At 39.1% G+C, this 19,192-nt stretch overlaps 2 protein-coding genes across 2 annotated transcripts in view; one reads left to right on the plus strand and one right to left on the minus strand.

The window, feature by feature from the left end:
• Positions 1 to 19,192, plus strand: part of sncga (synuclein, gamma a) — a 405,959-nt gene that overhangs the window by 368,387 nt on the left and 18,380 nt on the right. The gene's annotated exons all lie outside the window — the stretch shown is intronic.
• The window catches only part of psda (pleckstrin and Sec7 domain containing a), a 176,935-nt gene that overhangs the window by 6,882 nt on the left and 150,861 nt on the right, over positions 1 to 19,192 (minus strand). Inside the window, exons 11-13 of the mRNA XM_028793390.2 lie at positions 14,196 to 14,386; positions 14,006 to 14,076; positions 878 to 1,035 (exon numbers count right to left, since the gene is read on the minus strand). Of these exons, the coding sequence (XP_028649223.2) occupies positions 878 to 1,035; positions 14,006 to 14,076; positions 14,196 to 14,386 (420 nt within the window). The remainder of the gene's footprint in view (positions 1 to 877; positions 1,036 to 14,005; positions 14,077 to 14,195; positions 14,387 to 19,192) is intronic.

Below are 19,192 nucleotides of genomic sequence, written 5' to 3' on the forward strand. Positions count from 1 at the left end.
TCATATTTTCAGTCAGCAAGGTCACTGTTTATTTAATAAGTGATCCTCACAAAACCAGTTAATCATAAGGTCTTTTTTTAAGAACAAACTAAGCATATTTAAAGTGTATTGTGTCGCCCCAGATACCATTTGACCACAAAAATGCTATGTTATGTTGGCCAGATTGTTTTTTTATTTTACATAATTGATAGAGGAGAGGTCAGCAGTACATCACAACTTTAAAAAACTTTGGTAGTTTTCCTAACTGTCCACTAGAATGCAGCTCCCCAGCTAACTTGGTCTCTTGTGCATTTTTATTACATCAGTACATTTGGAAAAAAATAGAAAGAAAGAATCTGCTTTGGTCCACAAAACGTTTTGATGATGTCCTTGCAAAAGGAGAATCTGTAATATTAGAAATGTCTGACAGGGCAGAATGAAAGAACCAACAAGCCATGGCCAGCTCCACATTTGACTTGTAATACTCATTGATCATGCTGCCCGAGAGTGGTGACGTTTTAAATGTAGGTCTGTCATGCAAGGAAGAATTTCACTGCACTCTGTATATGTGACAATAGCCCTGAACTGAAACTTGAGTAACAGGTTTCATTAATAGCAAGGATGTGGCTTCTAATTTCGAAACTGGTTGGAGTACACATCTGCATCTACTGGGGACCTCGACAACTAAGAGTGTGGACCCCTGAGTTAAACTCATACATATAAAGTAAAGTATGTGGCAATTAAACCTCTGTCTTAACTGCACCCTTCTAAGGCTGCTTGCTGCGGTTACAGATAATGAATTTGAAGAACAGAGACTGAGGCCCTGCTTCATTAGTTTGCTAATTATAGACTGCATCACTTCCCTGTTTTGTGACAAAAAGCAGTCCCCTATACTCACGGTGCCTGAAATAAGAAGACCCTCCAGTCGGCTGTCCGCAGGTAAAATACGTTGGGACGCTTACTGTAATCCGCCGCACGCATGGCCAGGGAGTGATGGATTGACACAGCATTCTTCAAGTCCTCTTCTGACAGCTGCTTCTCTGGTCTGTATTCACCCTAAAAGAAAGACAACGAGGTGAGATTAAGTTACTGATTATAGCCACACTTTTCTCACTTCCTCCGTGTGAGCAGGCTTATCCTTGTCGATTTGCTTAGTAGTGAGTGAACACAAAGTATTTTCAGCACTCAGTTCTGTGCATTAAACACTGATGGGATGAAGAACCACAACCTTACATCTACAGAGATTTTGTTTCCCAACTAAAAGTAAATTGTTCAAACAGAGCAGAGCTGATCAGGTATATCATGAGATTAAATCTGAAAAGCATATGTAACTGTTCCTGCTGCAGGAGATAATAACGGACATATTGCACACACTTTAAGAAGTCCAGGCACACTATTGGAATACATAAAAATGTTTAAAATATTAGTCAGACATTTTATGGATCTTTTTAAAAAAATCAAATCGATGTAATTCTGATAAATTTCCATTGACATTAATGAGTCAGAGATGTCTTAGGCTAAGCCGTCTTCCCAAAAGGAATGAACAAGTTAATTATTACCATGAAAATAAAGATATAAATGGGGAATCACTACATGCCTATTAAATCTAAGTAAATATGTTTACCCCTCTATAAAATACTCATCCTTTCCGAAGATTCCTTTGCGGTAGAAATCTGCTCCAGATTAAACAGACCTAACTTTAGTGGTCAAGGGTAGTTTCTATTATTAGAAATGTTGCGTACGAACGTTTCCACGCTCAAATCGCGATTTTTAAAACCTAAGCTTGGCATAAAGCCACGCACATTTCCACGGTACCTCATACCCTGGCGTACACAATTTCTCCACTCAGTTTTGCAGACTGGCGGCACCCAGTGTCAAAGCAGTGCTACTGTTCCTGTGTGGTCACCCTTTCTTTCTTAGACCCACATTCCTAACGCGGCTTTATAAATACACTGAAACTAACTGCATATTGTTTATTAGTGTAATGCATCTGATTGTAATTAACCTGCAGCAATATAATGGTCCAGGGAATAGCCATAGTATTCCAAATACCATAACTGCTTTAGCGTTGTTACTCTCAATGCATCTTCTTCTTCTTTCAGCTGCTCCCGTTAAGGGTTGCCACAGCAGATCATCTTTTTCCATATTACTCTCACTGCACCACTCGGAGTATTTATATCACTGTATCTGAGTGGGGAATCACAGCAGCAGCTGATCGGAATTATCGGTATACAGCATGAAGCAGACGCTGCCTGAGCCACAGCAAAACGCTTCAGAGACTTTCCTGTATGAACTTCGCGGTTTAGAAAAAGTTTCATCCCAAGAACTATAAATGCACTAAATCAGTCCATCAAGTGCTCCTTGTAGAACTGTTTGGACTTATAAGTACAATCACCTCACTGTAAACTTGGGATACAGTTATAATATTGCACAACCTGCGCCACTTTATAAAGCGTGTATTTACATAGATAGATAGATGGATAGATAGATACATATGATGACGATATCATTTTTAAGATGAAATGCAGCAAAATTTGTTGATTATATTATACAGATAAAACTTTAACTTCATTTAAATAATCTGTATTGTTAATAATTAAACATGTGAGGACACGGTGCCACAGCGCTAGCTAGTTCATGGATTGTTCCTGCATTGCGCTGTATTCTTGCTGGTGCTGAAGAGACACTGGAAGGATAGACGGATAGAATAATTAAACATGTACTATGAAGATATTTCAATGTTGCTTAAAAGTTTTGAAGAATTGGCGTTCTAAGCTTACAGATGGCTTCACATCTATTACAGAGCTGATTGTGTGGCGATTGGGTATTTGGAGAAAAAAAAGTAAGGACTGGAATTGGAGGTTAGTACGTTTGAAAGAGACAGTACTGCTGCAATAAATTATTTCATCGAAGGTCGCGCATGGCGCAGCAAGCCTCTTGCGTGAGACATGAACAAGCACTGCGCCACCGTGTTCCCATGTTTAATAACATGCTTTAACTCCTATCATCATGAAAAAAATATCACGTATACATCTAAGTATTTTAATTATTCAGAGAGCTGTAATATCACGAATGTAATGGATTCTGTGTCCTGTCGGAGAAAGAGAAAGCCCATTTAAGAAGCAGGTAGTGATTCACACACATAGAAGATCAAATACAGAACAAAGCATTTAATGTGCTACTTTAGTTACAATGGGATTTGAGAAACTAGTAAATTAAACGATTATAAGATGAAGTTTATAATGTTCTGCTTTAATGGCAAAATAAACTACGTGATTAAAGTGGAAATTTCGAGATTAAAGTTGACATTTCGTGCTTTTTTCCCACTGTGTGCTTATTTTTTTTATTTATACCCTAATAAGCTTTCATATGACACTCAGACGGTGGGCTACGACTTGCCTTTTCACGGCGACTTTGATATGTGATTTCTTTTTTATTTCAGGAACTGTGCGACTTTGTGAACTTGAGCTTTCGAGTTTCTCCAACACTCTGTCACTTGATCAACTTCATTTTGTTGATTATACCACTGTTTAAACCAACAAATAGTACGTTTTTCCTTTGCCTCCATTTGGTATTCGCTGAAATTCTTATATTTTTCCCCAAGCTTATCCCATTGTCTTTTCACAGAAGGCTGAGCTTAAGGGCTATTTATATTGATTTGCATATTCAAAGAGGCGTAATTCTGGGAGGAGTTGGGGCGGGACAGAAGGCGCGTGCACGTGCGTTACTTTTCACGCTGATCGGGATTTATGTAGTGGAAGAATGTGGAAGTTTGCGTACGTACAGATTCCTGCATCTGGATTTTTCTGTGTGTATGCACATTCCTGCTTTTGTGCTTACGCCATGTTATAGTGTGAGTTCTACGCACGGCGTTATGCATGAGGCCCCAGGAGACTGCTTTCCATGGTTTCCAAGGGGTTGGATTACTGTGACTTTTTATACCTTGGGTCAATTGGGATTCATGATTTCATCTTCAGCTAGTTCAAAATGCAGTGGTCAGCTTGGTGACAGGCTCCCAAACTCCTGCCCTGGACTCTCTCCACTGGTTGCCTGTTAGGTTCAGGATTAATTTTAACATACTTTTGTTTGTCTTTAAAGCACTAAATAATCTGGCTCTCTCATATATTTCAGAACACTTTATCTATCCATCCTCTTCTATGACACTTAGATCATCCTCCTAGCTTCTACCACCAGTGCCTTGTTCTCGATCCATACGGAAAGTTGATTGAGCTTTTGCAGTGGCTACACCAATACTCTGGAATGAGCTACCTCCATGATCCTTACATATAAAATCTGTCTAAAGACTCATCTTTTTTCCTCTGGCTTTTGGAGATACAGAATAATATTTTTGAGTTTGGTGTCATTTTGGAAGTGTTTATGTTTTTACACTTTAGGTTGTAGAGTGTTTGTTCAGTGCCCGTGTTTTTTTACAGGCTTACTGTGTGTTTTATGCTACAATTTTTTATTTGTTTACTCCGTACAGCACTTTGGTGCAGCTATTTGCTGTTGTTAAATGGGATTTATAAATACATTTGAATTTGAATTAAACATAGTTAAACAGGGCCAGAAGTGATGGGGGCTGGGACAACTCATTAAAAAGTTTGTAGTGAATAGATTTGAAATCCGACACGTCTATGACCACAGTACTTCCCCAATTCCTCAAGTCTGGTCACTTTAAATGGCAAAAGTTTGGGGAGAAAACAAAAGATTTGACGCTGAGAGATAATACAAAGGTAAAATTGCTGTTATCAGTTCAGGAGCTCAGCAGCACAAGCTTAATGATTAATATTTGAGTTGTAATGAGCACTACAACAGAAGAGACAGACAGTCAGACCCATGGACCACTGCAGGTACTTGGCCCCACACGTTTAAGAAGTGCTTCAGTCTGCTAATCTTTTCAGACATTTTGAGTATTGCATCGCTATATGGCAAAACAACAACAAATAGAGTCTAGATAAGCCTAGTGGTCTATGGATATACGACATTAAAACGCCACGGCTATATTCTGGCATGGCATGTTTGCATTTCCAATTAGACAGCAATGTTAACTTGCTTTAGTTATTTGTTTAGACTGTGCAGTCAGAAGGTGGATGTTATGCTGCCTCATCTGTGCAGCTACTGGTGTTGTTAGGTAGATTTGTTCATTTGGGTGTGATGAGTTTTGAAATCTGCAACTCCTGAAGCTCTTCAATATCAACTGTCTTAATTCTTTTCAAAGAGTTTGACACACCATTTAGTTTGAATGCATATTTTGTAATTCATATTTTCACAAACATAACTGCCAACCCTTTCAAACTCACATCGACTCCTATACTGTCATTGCAAACACAGCACCTGTGACAAATGTATCATTCACTTTTACCATTTGTTCATTGATTTCTTTGAATGCCAATGAATAATCCGATTTTACAGAAACATTTTTTGCTTGCAACGGGTTATGTTCATTTTTAACATATGCAATGTGCTCTCTTCTCACATGACACTCATTTATGTACTTAGTAGGGGTCTTTAAAGGAAACCTTTCAGCTGTAAACAGAAGATTACTCACTGTTGGACCATGTTAATGAGGGCATCTATGATTTTTGCAGTTCAAAATCACCACCCCTACTATGAGCGCCGCCTTAGTGAGGTGTTGGATTGGTCTAGAAATGTGACACTCAGTGAGCCATCTAATTGTTCCCACTAACTTTTAAGCACATTTTGCTGTTGGTTGTTTCCAGATGTATGTGTGTGTGTGTGTATATATATATATATATATATATATATATATATATATATATATATATATATATATATATATATATATATATATATATATATATATATATACACCTGTATATATATATATATATACCTGTATATATATATTGCATAATTTATGCAGCATTCTATGGCCTGCTTCTCGCAACTGAAGAGGTCACCGTGGCGGATGTTTGCCGACTTGCAGACCAACCACTAGCGTTACCTGGTATTAACCACCCATACAATCAGATTGTAATTCAGACTATGAATGTCATGAATATATGTATATATATATATATATATATATATATTTTATATTAGAAAAATGTTCTGTTGTGTCCACACCGCTCACCCAATCATTAATTCTACTATGCACATCCTCTCTTTGTACCTCCCTGTGACACTCTCAGTGCTAACTTGGTTAACAGTTGGTTATAATGGCAAGGCAGAAAAGCAAATTATCTATTCCAAAACGTTGAATTTTAGAGCGCGATAAAAAAACAGCGGCCTGAGCTGATAATGAAATATCTTCGTAGTACGTGTTTAATTATTCTATCCGTTTATCTTTCCAGTGTCGCATCAGCGCAAGAATACAACGCAATGCAGGAACAATCCCTGAACTAGCTTGTGCTGCGGCACCGTGTCCTCACATGTTTAATTATTAACAATACAGATTATTTAAATGAAGTTAAAGTTTTATCTGTATAATATAATCAACATATTTTGCTGCATTTCATCTTAAAAATGAATACCGTCATCATATGTAAATAAGCGCTTTATAAAGTGGCGCAGGTTGTGCAATATTATAATTGTAGTGAAAGTTTACAGTGAGGTAATTGTACTTATAAGTACAAACAGTTCTACAAGGAGCACTTGATGGACTGATTGAGTGCGTTTAGAGTTCTTGGGATAAAACCTTTTCTAAACCGCGAAGTCCGTACTGGGAAGTCTCTAAAGCGTTTTGCTGTGGCTCAGGCAGCGTCTGCTTCATGCTGTACTGTATACCGATATTTCTCTTTCCGATCAGCTGCTGCTGTGATTCCCCACTCAGATACAGAGATATAAATACTCCAAGTGGTGCAGTGAGAGTAATATGGAAAAAGATGATCTGCTGTGGCAACCCTTAACGGGAGCAGCTGAAAGAAGAAGAAGATGCAGTGAGAGTTACAACGCTAAAGCAGTTATGGTATTTGGAATACTATGGCTATTCCCTGGACCATTATATTGCTGCAGGTTAATTACAATCAGATGCATTACACTAATAAACAATATGCAGTTAGTTTCAGTGTATTTATAAAGCCACATCAGGAATGTGGAGCTAAGAAAGAAAGGGTGACCACACAGGAACAGTAGCACTGATTTGACGCTGGGTGCCGCCAGTCTGCAAAACTGAGCAGAGAAATTGCGTACACCAAGGTATGAGTTACCGTGGAAATGTGTGTGGCTTTACGCCAAGTTTAGGTTTTATACATCGCGATTTGAACGTGGAAACGGGAGTACGCAACATTTCTGTGCGTACGCACCGTTTATACATGAGGCCCCAGGTGTCTTATTGTGTTCTGGTTTGGCATTCTGAAAATCTACTCACTGTACCTGCAATTTGTGTCGTTTTTCTAAGCCATTTTAAAATGTTGAGTTCTGCTCAAGTACTTCAGTGGAGAAGCCTATATTCTTTTTTTCTGGGAGGCTTCCTCTGAGCCTGTTCAGTAAATCATGGTTTTGTTTGCTGTTGGACTCATTTTGAGTTATATTTTTGCATTTTGTTTTGATTTTCACAATGTTAGTAATGGTTAATGTTGTTTAATTTACATTGCCATTCCAATTATAAATATCATTTCTGACTGCGGGTGCCATCATTTTGTGGCTTTTGTTGTAAGAAATAGCATCCCAGTTGTTACCACATGGTTCCCAGAAATGCAGTGTATGACGTCATCGTACCAATGGTATACCAGCACTACCTCCTCCTTATTGATGTTTTCTGTGCTTTCTGATTAGCTATAAAAATACTTCTAAGGAGTTAAAAATTTTAGTCTTTAGTTTTCTGTTTTGGGATTTGGTTTTCAATTTTCTGCCTTCTGGTTTTAACCTTAGCCCTTTAGGACTTTATGTTGCTCTCATCTCTCAGGCATGCTGTTTTTGTTGGTCTGCCATTTCCACCTTGTCAGTACAAAGTCTGTTTTTAAAATCTGCGGAATTCTGAAAAATTCATAACAAGTACAAATGCAACAACAAGCTCTGAATAGATCAAAAACAATCTGTCACCTGATTGACTGACAATGCACACCATTAAACACTTGCAAATAAATATTATAAACTGGGACTGATAGCTATTTTAAAGTAAAACTTATAAGCAAACATGAATAGAACTCTTGAGGCAAAACAAACAATTTAGACTCTTCACAGTTATGATAAAAAAAATGTGGGCTTTAGTTTTTAGGATGATGTCTGTTTTTGTAAATTGTTGCACACCTGTTATACCCCAGTGTTCCTATCTTAGGCCTAAGCAGGAACTCAGGGACATGAAGTATTGGGGCCGAGAGTCAGTGGGACAATAAGGAAGGCAGACACAGCTGAGATAACAAATAAAAAGGTGTATTTACTGAAAAAAAATGTACCACAGAGAAAATATCAAAAAGGCACACAAAAACTGAATGAATTAAGATGAAAAACAAACAAAAAAATGTTTTAAAAAAATATTCACCACATGGCATGCACCTTAGAAAATCTTCCAAAGAAAAACAGAGAAAAATACCATTTTTAATGAGTCCTGAAGAATTAGCCCTTCAGTCAAAAGAATGCTTAGCTTGCTTTCTCTCCCTATCCAAAGACATGGAATGAAAGCTGGCTTGTCTGGCCATTTGGAATAACAGTCTATTCCCTGCCTGTACATCAACTCTAACTCTGCAGCCGCCTTAATTCCTCATGAATTGACCTTCTCCTGATATGACCTGAACTCCTTGTCTGGTGGAAAGACTAGCTTTTATCTCAGGTCAGCCATTGCCTGACCTGAGTCTCTCACCCCTCTCTCTTCCTGGTCATGTGCCTAAGCCTAAACGATATCTCTGCTGGTTGGGCTGCATGCCCACCTAAGTTGCCGACATTCTGCAGCACCCTGCATCACGTCTATCTTGTTTACCTGTAACTGGCGTCTATCATATGCCTATTTGTTACTTTACAGCTCTGCAACTTCCAAACACCATGGTTGCATCAGAAAAACACCAGGACAAAGCACAACGAGTAGCAGGTATGCGCTGCCACCCAAGGATCCTTCGAATGGAAACATGTACTGCCCCGTCCACTCTAAGCTTGAGAACACATGGCTGTCCATGCGGGCACCCATGAAACACACTGGTAGGTGAACATCTTTTATTATAATGATGTTGTATTCAAAGAGTTAAATAAATAAAAAAAATAATTAAAATAAATAAATAATAATAATAAATTTCATATAGTGCCTTTCCCATGCTCAAAGCACTTAGAAATAGAACAAAGGCTATCACTTTTGAGAATATTCTGACACACTCACATACAGACCCACACTAAACTCAGTTTAGAGTCACCAATTACTTTAGGATGTGAGAGAAACCTGGAGTACCTCAAATCATATGGAGACACCAAGAATGTGCAGATTCTACAGAAAGATTGGCCTGGTTAAAGACCTTAGAGGCAGCAGTGCTAGTCACTGTGTTCACAGAGTAACACAAAGAATCTTCAACACTTTATTTTCTATAGCTTCTTTGTACAGAAAGTCATATCCTATGGCACTTTACAAGAATAAGAAAAGCTTGGTGTTGATTAAGCCAGCAGGGGGCGCTTATCCTGTGGACTGTGTGTGAATCCAAGTGCCCCAGTACAGTGACAGGAACACTGTAGTATAAAAATGGCAATGTCCTTCAGATGAGACATAAAACTGAGGTCCTGACTCACCGTGGTCATAAAAGAACCCTGGGCGTCCTTCATAAAGAGTGTGGTGTTTCCCCTACTCCTACAGAATGACCACCACAGTCTGGTTATTCTGGCCCACAATCATTCCTAGTCTTTAACTGGCTATCTCTCTCATCCCTTCACCACTCAATAGCTAATATGTGGTCAGTATAGTGGCACGAAAATGGCTGTCGCCACATCATCCAGGTGGATGCTGCACATTGGTGGTGGTTGAAGTGGTTCCCTGCAGCCGATGTAAAGTACTTTGCATAGTGAGAAAAGCACTTTATAAATGTAATTTCACTTTCTTCTTCTTCTACTGCAAATCAATTACAGGCAGGTGAACTAGATAAACACTGATGGAGCTGTTGGTAGGTTCATGCCCCTCATTTAGAAGATATTTAAAAAATGCACAGTCAGTGGTTAATAGGTTAATAGAAATTTAGGCAGAAAGTACATCTTAACACACAAGAACACAGACATCAGCACTACAGGTTTATTCCTTTGAAACAAATTACTGTATGACCCCCAGTCACGTTACTAAAGCTGCTGGGGTTCCAGTTGCAAAAAATACTGGCAATTACATCTAATTCACTTGAGGATGGTGTAATAATATTATGATAAAAATATACTTAGAAAAATGCTTTAGAAACCATTTGTTGTATTTAGTACAGGTCAGAACTAATACAGATAAAATCCTACAGAAGACTGGGTAAATATTCTTGCCAGCTGGCCTGAGGGAATACAGGTGCCGAGATGAAAGGACAATCTGACTGGGGATGAAACGGGGCTGAGTTGTATTGAAATAGGACTGGAATGAAGCAAGGGATTACCTTGCATTATGATAGCCCATTGTTTCAGGAGGTGCATCAAGGAAGCTGGACTAACATATTGTAAAGACAGGGTTAACAAAGAAACTCAAGTTGTCTATCTCTCTACCATATTCCATCTTAAGGAGAGACATCTCTGTTGCCTAATGCAGATGGCATGCTGGATCAAGGACCATGCCGGACCACATCGGACTACATCAGACCAGAGACTAATCAACATATTAAAGACAGAGAGGCACCTGGTAGTCCAAGCATTAGAACAATCTAGATGAGAACAGGCCATTCAGCCCAACAAAGCTCTCCAGTCCTACAGTGCATCTGGAAAGTATTCACAGCACATCACTTTTTCCACATTTTGTTATGTTACAGCCTTATTCCAAAATGGATTAAATTAATTTTTTTCCTCAGAATTCTACACACAACACCCCGTAATGACAACGTGAAAAATGTTTACTTGAGGTTTTTGCAAATTTATTAAAAATAAAAAAAAACTGAGAAATCCCATGTACATAAGTATTCACAGCCTTTGCTCAATACTTTGTCGATGCACCCTTGGCAGCAATTACAGCCTCAAGTCTTGTTGAATATGATGCCACAAGCTTGGCACACCTATCCTTGGCCAGTTTCGCCCATTCCTCTTTGCAGCACCTCTCAAGCTCCATCAGGATGGATGGAAAGCGTCGGTGCACAGCCATTTTAAGATCTCTCCAGAGATGTTCAATCGGAATCAAGTCTGGGCTCTGGCTGGGCCACTCAAGGACATTCACAGAGTTGTCCTGAAGCTACTCCTTTGATATCTTGGCTGTGTGCTTTGGGTCGTTGTCCTGCTGAAAGATGAACAGTCGCCCCAGTCTGAGGTCAAGAGTGCTCTGGAGCAGGTTTTCATCCAGGATGTCTCTGTACATTGCTGCAGTCATCTTTCCCTTTATCCTGACTAGTTTCCTAGTCCCTGCTGCTGAAAAACATCCCCACAGCATGATGCTGCCACCACCATGCTTCACTGTAGGGATGGTATTGGCCTGGTGATGAGCGGTGCCTGGTTTCCTCCAAACGTGATGCCTGGCATTCACACCAAAGAGTTCAATCTTTGTCTCATCAGACCAGAGAATTTTCTTTCTCATGGTCTGAGAGTCCTTCAGGTGCCTTTTGGCAAACTCCAGGCGGGCTGCCATGTGCCTTTTACTAAGGAGTGGCTTCCGTCTGGCCACTCTACCATACAGGCCTGATTGGTGGATTGCTGCAGTGATGGTTGTCCTTCTGGAAGGTTCTCCTCTCTCCACAGAGGACCTCTGGAGCTCTGACAGAGTGACCATCGGGTTCTTGATCACCTCCCTGACTAAGGCCCTTCTCCCCTGATTGCTCAGTTTAGATGGCCGTCCAGCTCTAGGAAGAGTCCTGGTGGTTTCGAACTTATTCCACTTACGGATGATGGAGGCCACTGTGCTCATTGGGACCTTCAAAGCAGCAGAGATTTTTCTGTAACCTTCCCCAGATTTGTGCCTTGAGACAATCCTGTCTCAGAGGTCTACAGACAATTCCTTTGACTTCATGCTTGGTTTGTGCTCTGACATGAACTGTCAACTGTGGGACCTTATATAGACAGGTGTGTGCCTTTCCAAATCATGTCCAATCAACTGCATTTACCACAGGTGGACTCCAATTAAGCTGCAGAAACATCTCAAGGATGATCAGGGGAAACAGGATGCACCGGAGCTCAATTTCGAGCTTCATGGCAAAGGCTGTGAATATTTATGTACATGTGCTTTCTCAATTTTTTTATTTTTAATAAATTTGCAAAAATCTCAAGTAAACTTTTTTCACGTTGTCATTATGGGATGTTATGTGTAGAATTCTGAGGGAAAAAATTAATTTAATCCATTTTGGAATAAGGCTGTAACATAACAAAATGTGGAAAAAGTGATGCGCTGTGAATACTTTCCGGATGCACTGTATCCACTTAATTCTTCCAAAATAACATCAAGTCAAGTTTTGAAGGTTCCTAAAATCCTACTGTCTACCACATTACTTGATAGCTTATTCCATGTATCTATGGTCACCTGTAAACAAAAACTTCTTAACGTTTGTGCAAAATTTACCCTGAAAAAGTTTCCAACTGTATCCCCGTGTTCTTCATGAATTCATTTTAAAGTCACAGTCTCGATCCACTGTACCAATTCCCTTCATAATGTTAAACACTTCAATAATGTCAACTCTTAATCTTCTTTTGCTTAAACTGAAAAGGCTCAGCTTTTAATCTTTCTTCATAATTCATCCCATGCAGCCCTGGAATGAGTCTAGTTGCTCTTCTCTGGAACTTGTCTAGCACTGTTATGTCCTTTTTGTACCCTGGAGACCAAAACTGCACACTGTACTCCAGATGAGGCCTCACAAGTGTGTTATAAATCTTGAGCATAATCTCCTTGGACTTTACTTTACACACTGTGCTATATAACTTAATATTCTGTTAGGCTTCATAATGGCTACATTATTATTATTTTGCAATCATTTGTACTGTGCTTGCTTACATTTTGGGCATATACAACAAATTAATAAATGTGTCACTTTTTTTCCTGTCTGTTTAAGTGCTCTGTTTTGTTGCCTGAGGTTATAAATAGAAAAGGCAGTGTAACATATGAGAGCTATAGCAAGGATTTGGGCCATTTTCTTCAAGTCTATGTAATAAAGAATCACCCTAGGACCCTACCATGACAAAATAATTTCGAAAGGCACTATATATAGTAGTAGTTTTATCACATGTATAGAGTACAGTGAAATTCTTAAATGCATGAACAACCAACATGCAACAAGTTGCCACTCCTTTTCACCATGAAAATGTATTAAATTACATAACTCCATTTTATTTAATAGTTGTTAAACCAGAAATGCGAAAACAATGTCAGAGTATAAAAATACCAACCAGAGTGAAGTAGCAGACAGCATCTTTCCTTCCCATCCACACATTTAAAATTTACAGCTATCAGTGGTTATGTCCATCAAAAACTCTTTAACTTTTATGTATTTTATTTAAATAAGTGATGTGCTCCATCCAACTTGAACAGCATCAATCAAAGAACTTTTCAAGATTAATATTTTCTAGAATCGCACATTTAACATGTTCAGAGTGCACAGGCATGTTAAACAATTTATGTAAGGTCAGTCTAAAACGTGGGAAACTTGTGACCTTGTGGCCACCAGTTCAACGCTTTAGAAGGCCACTGTTTGTGCTGGTATTTTCTTTCCACCAGATGATAACAGTAATAATTAGTTGTACTTGAAAAGTGCCCCAAACATTAGCAAGTGTAGTTTTCTTCCCAGCCTTTTCTTTTATGTTGCATATCAACCCATTAGTGTTATGATTGAGTGTGATGCCTTTTGCAAGGAAAAATGTGTACAGGGAATAACACACAAACATGCTTTCTAGACCAAGATAATCCCAGACAGATGGACAATCGCATGTACAGAAACACTTGTCCTCAGTTTATTTACATGACTAGACTGGTCGGCTTGAAAAATCACACAGCATGCATTACCTTTTGTAAGTACAGGATGAGTCCTTTGAGAACTGCATAAAATGTCTTCCATCCCCTCTTTCCACGTGGAGCTGTGAATACAAGGAGGAACAGACATCATCAGGCAAAAACAAGAGGCAAATGGTACGTATTGAGATGCTTCATCATTCTTACTTAAGTGGCACTATATTGATTATAACCATTGTCATACTTTTCTTTCCATCTGCATCTGCATGCACTTTGCGCACAAGGAAGCCTTGTTTGTAGGTGAGGGCTCCAGGCTGCTGGGCCAGGCCAAGGAATGGATTCCCACAGCTGTTGATCCGCTTCATAGTGCGGGAGGAAGAGTCAGTGCGTCCATCTGCCAGCTCTGAGAAAGATTTGCGCAGCTCCTCTTCATCACTGAAAAAGCAGACAGTGTCATCAAATCAGGTGTAGATTAGCCAAATACTGCAAGTGGCCAAAACAAATGGAAGAGGGAGACAGATTTAAGGCTTTTTTTGAGGAATTTCAATGTGCTTGTCCCATTGAGAAGAACAACATAACCTCTTACCTGGTTCAGGATGATGTCCTACTCAATGGTTTTTCCACTAAAGTGACATTTTTTGAAAAATGAACCAGTGCTCACCCTCTTTCACTTCCCCAAAATGTTAATAAAAAATCTTGAAATGTAAATTTCCATGATTGCTTCTGTTTCAGCTACTACTTTACAGTCTTCAACAGTTTTGTCCCTCCCTAGAACCTTTGTCATTTAAATAAAGAAATAATTTTGGGTCTGCGGTGGGTTGGTGCCCTGCCCGGGGTTTGTCTCCTGCCTTGCGCCCTGTGTTGGCTGGGATTGGCTCCAGTAGACCCCCATGACCGTGTAGTTAGGATATAGCGGGTTGGATAATGGATGGATGAAATCATTTTTGGTTTTTGGTATTTTGTTCTGGGCAGGAGCAACACAGAAGGTTTCCCTTATCATTATATGCATATTTTACTTTATGTAACTATTTTCTTTTACTTGCCATTATATTTTGGTATTATGAAGGGCAAAAGAATAGAAAAGAAATTTCGGGGACTTACTTTTTGAATATCTCACCTTTTTATTGGTAATGCCAGCTTTTACAATATTTAAGGTGTTAATAGTTAATGGTTTGCCTTAAATTTGGCAAATTTGCATTCAGATTTTTAATGTTCACCATCAAGTACCCTCTTTGAATGTGATTATGAAGTTTACATTTTCAAACAGTGGTCTCTATGCCGCTTTGTATTTTATCTTATTTTCACTTGTTTGGTTGATATTTTGTCCCCCTAATGTTTGCAGTCTTTACCATGATTCCATCTCTTTGTGTTAATCTTCTGCTAGAAATGCAAACTGCTCTATATTATGGCTTTATGTGATGATTTAGTCTGCAAAGCTGAAGGAAACTAAAGTAGTGGTCAATAATCAACTGTGGATGGAAGGACAGGCTACACTCAACCACAGAAGGCCAGCTTAGAGTTGACAATCAGCCCCACATGGACATGCTTGGGATACGTTTGGAAATCAGGGAAGTAAGTATTTCTACTAAGTGTACAAAATGACTTATAAAGGTAGAAAACCAAATATAGTCTACCGTTAATTTTACAGTACAGGGTTTCTGGTGGCAGGAATCCATCACACATGCATGGACTAATTAGAGGTGATAGTCAGCCTGACACACTAGTTTGACATGCGAGAGGAAAGCAAATTCAACAGAGACATGAGGAAAACATATAAAATCCACACAGTCACTTAAAAGACCCAAAAGCAAATTGATGTCGCCAGTAAGCACTATACCACCACGCTGCTCTTGTTGTGATAAATGTTATATAGATAAAGACAGAATTACACTTTAGGAAGACTAACCAGCAGGAGATTAGAAGATAAGTTTAGTCTCACAGAGTGACTCAGAGGCTGAGCTGGGAACTGTGAGCTGCTTTGTGCTCTCCAACAACATATTGCTGCTTTTCTGTAGGACTTAAAACACAATGCCTTCAAATGTGTAATTATCTCAAAGGCAGTATAATAAGGTGGCAGCAAGTGCTCCTACATCGGCTGTGATCATAAAAGTTTGCAATGATGCCAACTCTTAATTTCCATTTACATCATCTTGCTTTGTGAAACTGTCACAAAGGAGTGTCTCCATATTTTTAACCAGACGTGGCTGAGAATGGGCAACTGATACCTTTGTCTACTAAAAGACTAATCTTTCAAAATGTTTAACCCAGTGACATTACTGAGGATTGTAGTATTGGCGTAACCTCTGGACAAGGTATGAGTCCACTGCAAGGCACTCTCACTTACCCCAGTCTGATTTTAAGTAGCATGTCATTGGGACTTTTGAGAAGAACTCTCCAGGAAAATGTTCAAGAACCAAGTTCTCAGCTCTGGAACTTTACTAATCACTGTGCAAACCCAAGGCTATTTCAATCTGTTTTAACTTATTTTTTTAAAGAGATTTGGAACACATGCTGAAAGGTATTGGATATACTTTGGAGTTTTTAGTTTTTCATTTTCAGTATATGGGAAATATTCATGTTTTTGAAATAAAGACAAATTTTATGTGTTTTGTAGATTTCATTTTTCACAAAAAATAATCACAACAATAAGAAGAATAAGCATCCTCAAAATGGACTAGTTTAGGGGAGACAAACACAGCATAATAACATGAAATGTTCAACATCACAACTTGACTGTAAGTTTTGAATGGATTGCTAAAGAATGATTTAATTCAAAGTCAAAATATAAAATATTAGGGTTTCCAAAATAGGGCTTACATGACTTGGCAAACCTTGTTCTCCATTGTTCACTGCCATCTGTGAAGTGATTGATGACACTCTTCAAGTTCACTCTTGGCTCGCTTCTTGTTTAACAAACTCTCGAAGGTTGTGCATTGAAAGGATAGTGGTATTGCATTTTCAGAACTTGCTGGCATGGCCATGGGAAACAGGAATCATGCATAACGAAGCCTATTGCATTTCAATTACATCAAATTGGTCATTATTGACTGGTAAGGCCCAGCATGGCTGTAACTGCCATACACCCTTGAACTATCGATAGTCATGATGGATGAGCTGGGCAATGAGAACACAAACAAGCAAGATTATGGTGTATAGTGCTATAGTGTTTTTTTAAGAAAAGTCAAGGGTTCATGATCCAAAGTGCACGAAAAAATGGAAGTGCTTCAATAAATAAATAATCTTTGATGAAACAGTGGTCATAGTTGAGCTTAAAAGTCTACAAATAAATAATTCCAACAGGTTAAAATCAAAGGTTAAAAACACTCATTCAGGACCTTCTTTTAAACCAGCATGAGCCTTGGTGTCTCCCTCTAAAACTGAGGCTTGCTCTTCTCTACGTTTATGGTCTCCTCACCACAAGGACACGTTGAATGACATGCACAGTAATCCCTCTCTCTTCTTGGGCCCCAGCCACCACAGGCAGTACCTGTTAGGGTACCCCAAGCCTGTCTCATGTTCTCACCACCTTCCTTCAATGTCTGTGGGGACTCTGCTAACCTCTGCTAACCCTGCCTCTGTCTCCCACCGCGATTCCTCTGTGCCTGCAGGAATGCCGTCGGAGCTTGGTGCTCAGCAGTAGCGACCCAGCCGCTTAAGCGCTGTCCACTTGCTAATCTCGGAGCCACATCCCTTCATGCCCATAATGGCACCAACTCCACCATGATCCTGACTCTTTCATTAATTTAGTTCTTCCCTTTAACCTCCCTGCTTCTCTGTTGTTTTCTCTTCTTTTCTGTTAATTGTTGATCTCTCTGTGCTGCTCAGGCTTATTTTTAACCAAATTACACACCCCTAAGTGCTAATGAGGAAATCAGCCAAACCACGCATGTTTGCAACAACTCCCTCATCAACACCCTGGGGCTGCTCCACCATGCTACCATGCACCTATGCCCCTTTTCTGAGCATTGTTTTTAAAAACTTTCTCTAACACGGACCTCTCTTTCACCTCAGGGACCAGAATTAAATGTATATATTTGTGGTAAAATTATGATTTTGCTGTCACCATCACAATAATCTATTACATTGTCTGATAGTTGAAATGCACATCCTCCTTTATAAGCAGCCTTCAGCAGTGTGTGGACTCAAACGCATCTAGTATGTCTGTTATTGGTGAGGACCTGGTGGCATTGTCCTCTTATGCTTAGGGCTGTTGGGCAATTGACTCAGTGTTCATGAAATGTAAATCTTTTAATGCTAATTGTATTTTCCCATTTTGTCCCAGGGCTGAATATTTTTCCATGAAACGAATTTTTCTGAAAAGCATACAAAGCAATGGTTTCACACATAAATCAACATAAAATACTTATTTATGGCAAGTGTCACTATATTTTATGTTCCATGAGCTCCTACAGTATGTAAATTCACATACTTAATACATACATATTATATACCTTTTTGTCTCATCACTCATAAGCTCAAAGGTACTGTCTGGAAAAAAAACAGTTTCAAGTAGCTGAGTGACTTATAATGCGTTGTGTCCAATAGTACGCCGTGTCATTTGATGAAGTCCAGTTGGAAGCTGGCCTCCTATGGATCTATGTCAGTGTAGTTCATCCAGAGTGAACGTTGCCATTGGCACATCAGCTACACGACCACGTACAGCACTATGATCAGCTGGGGACTGATCAGCTGAAGCAGGTACCTGGTTTTCGTTTTCGAACTCCAGGTCACTTGCATCAAAATCAGAGCTTCATAAGTCAGAATACAATTCAGCAATAAAACACAAAAATAAATAAATAAATAAATAATACACACAGATTATTTTGCTATGTGCATTGGCTTCGCTCTCTCACCCAATGTTGATCCCATTCTACACATTGTTTACTCTACACTACTCACACACACATGCAGGGATTTGCCATCAAGTCAACGAGTCTAACAGTTCTCCTAGCAAAGAGGGTCTACCTGTAGTGAAACAGTGAGGTTTATTACAATAATAATAATTCATTTTATTTATATAGCTCCTTTCCCATGCTCAAGGCACTTCAAAGAGTTTAAGATAGAATGGCAGGGTGTACAGTATATAGCATTGTACAAACTAGATAGATAAATAAATAAAGAAGATTAAGACAGTAAATTCAGAGAAAAGCCTAACAGACAACATAATTGATGGTCTAGCACACACACACAGGTTACATGAGCATCTTGACATAAAGGTAAACTGAAAGAAGGGTAATAAAG

This window comes from Erpetoichthys calabaricus, chromosome 2, assembly GCF_900747795.2.
Source record: "Erpetoichthys calabaricus chromosome 2, fErpCal1.3, whole genome shotgun sequence".
Classification (NCBI taxonomy): Eukaryota; Metazoa; Chordata; class Cladistia; order Polypteriformes; family Polypteridae; genus Erpetoichthys; species Erpetoichthys calabaricus.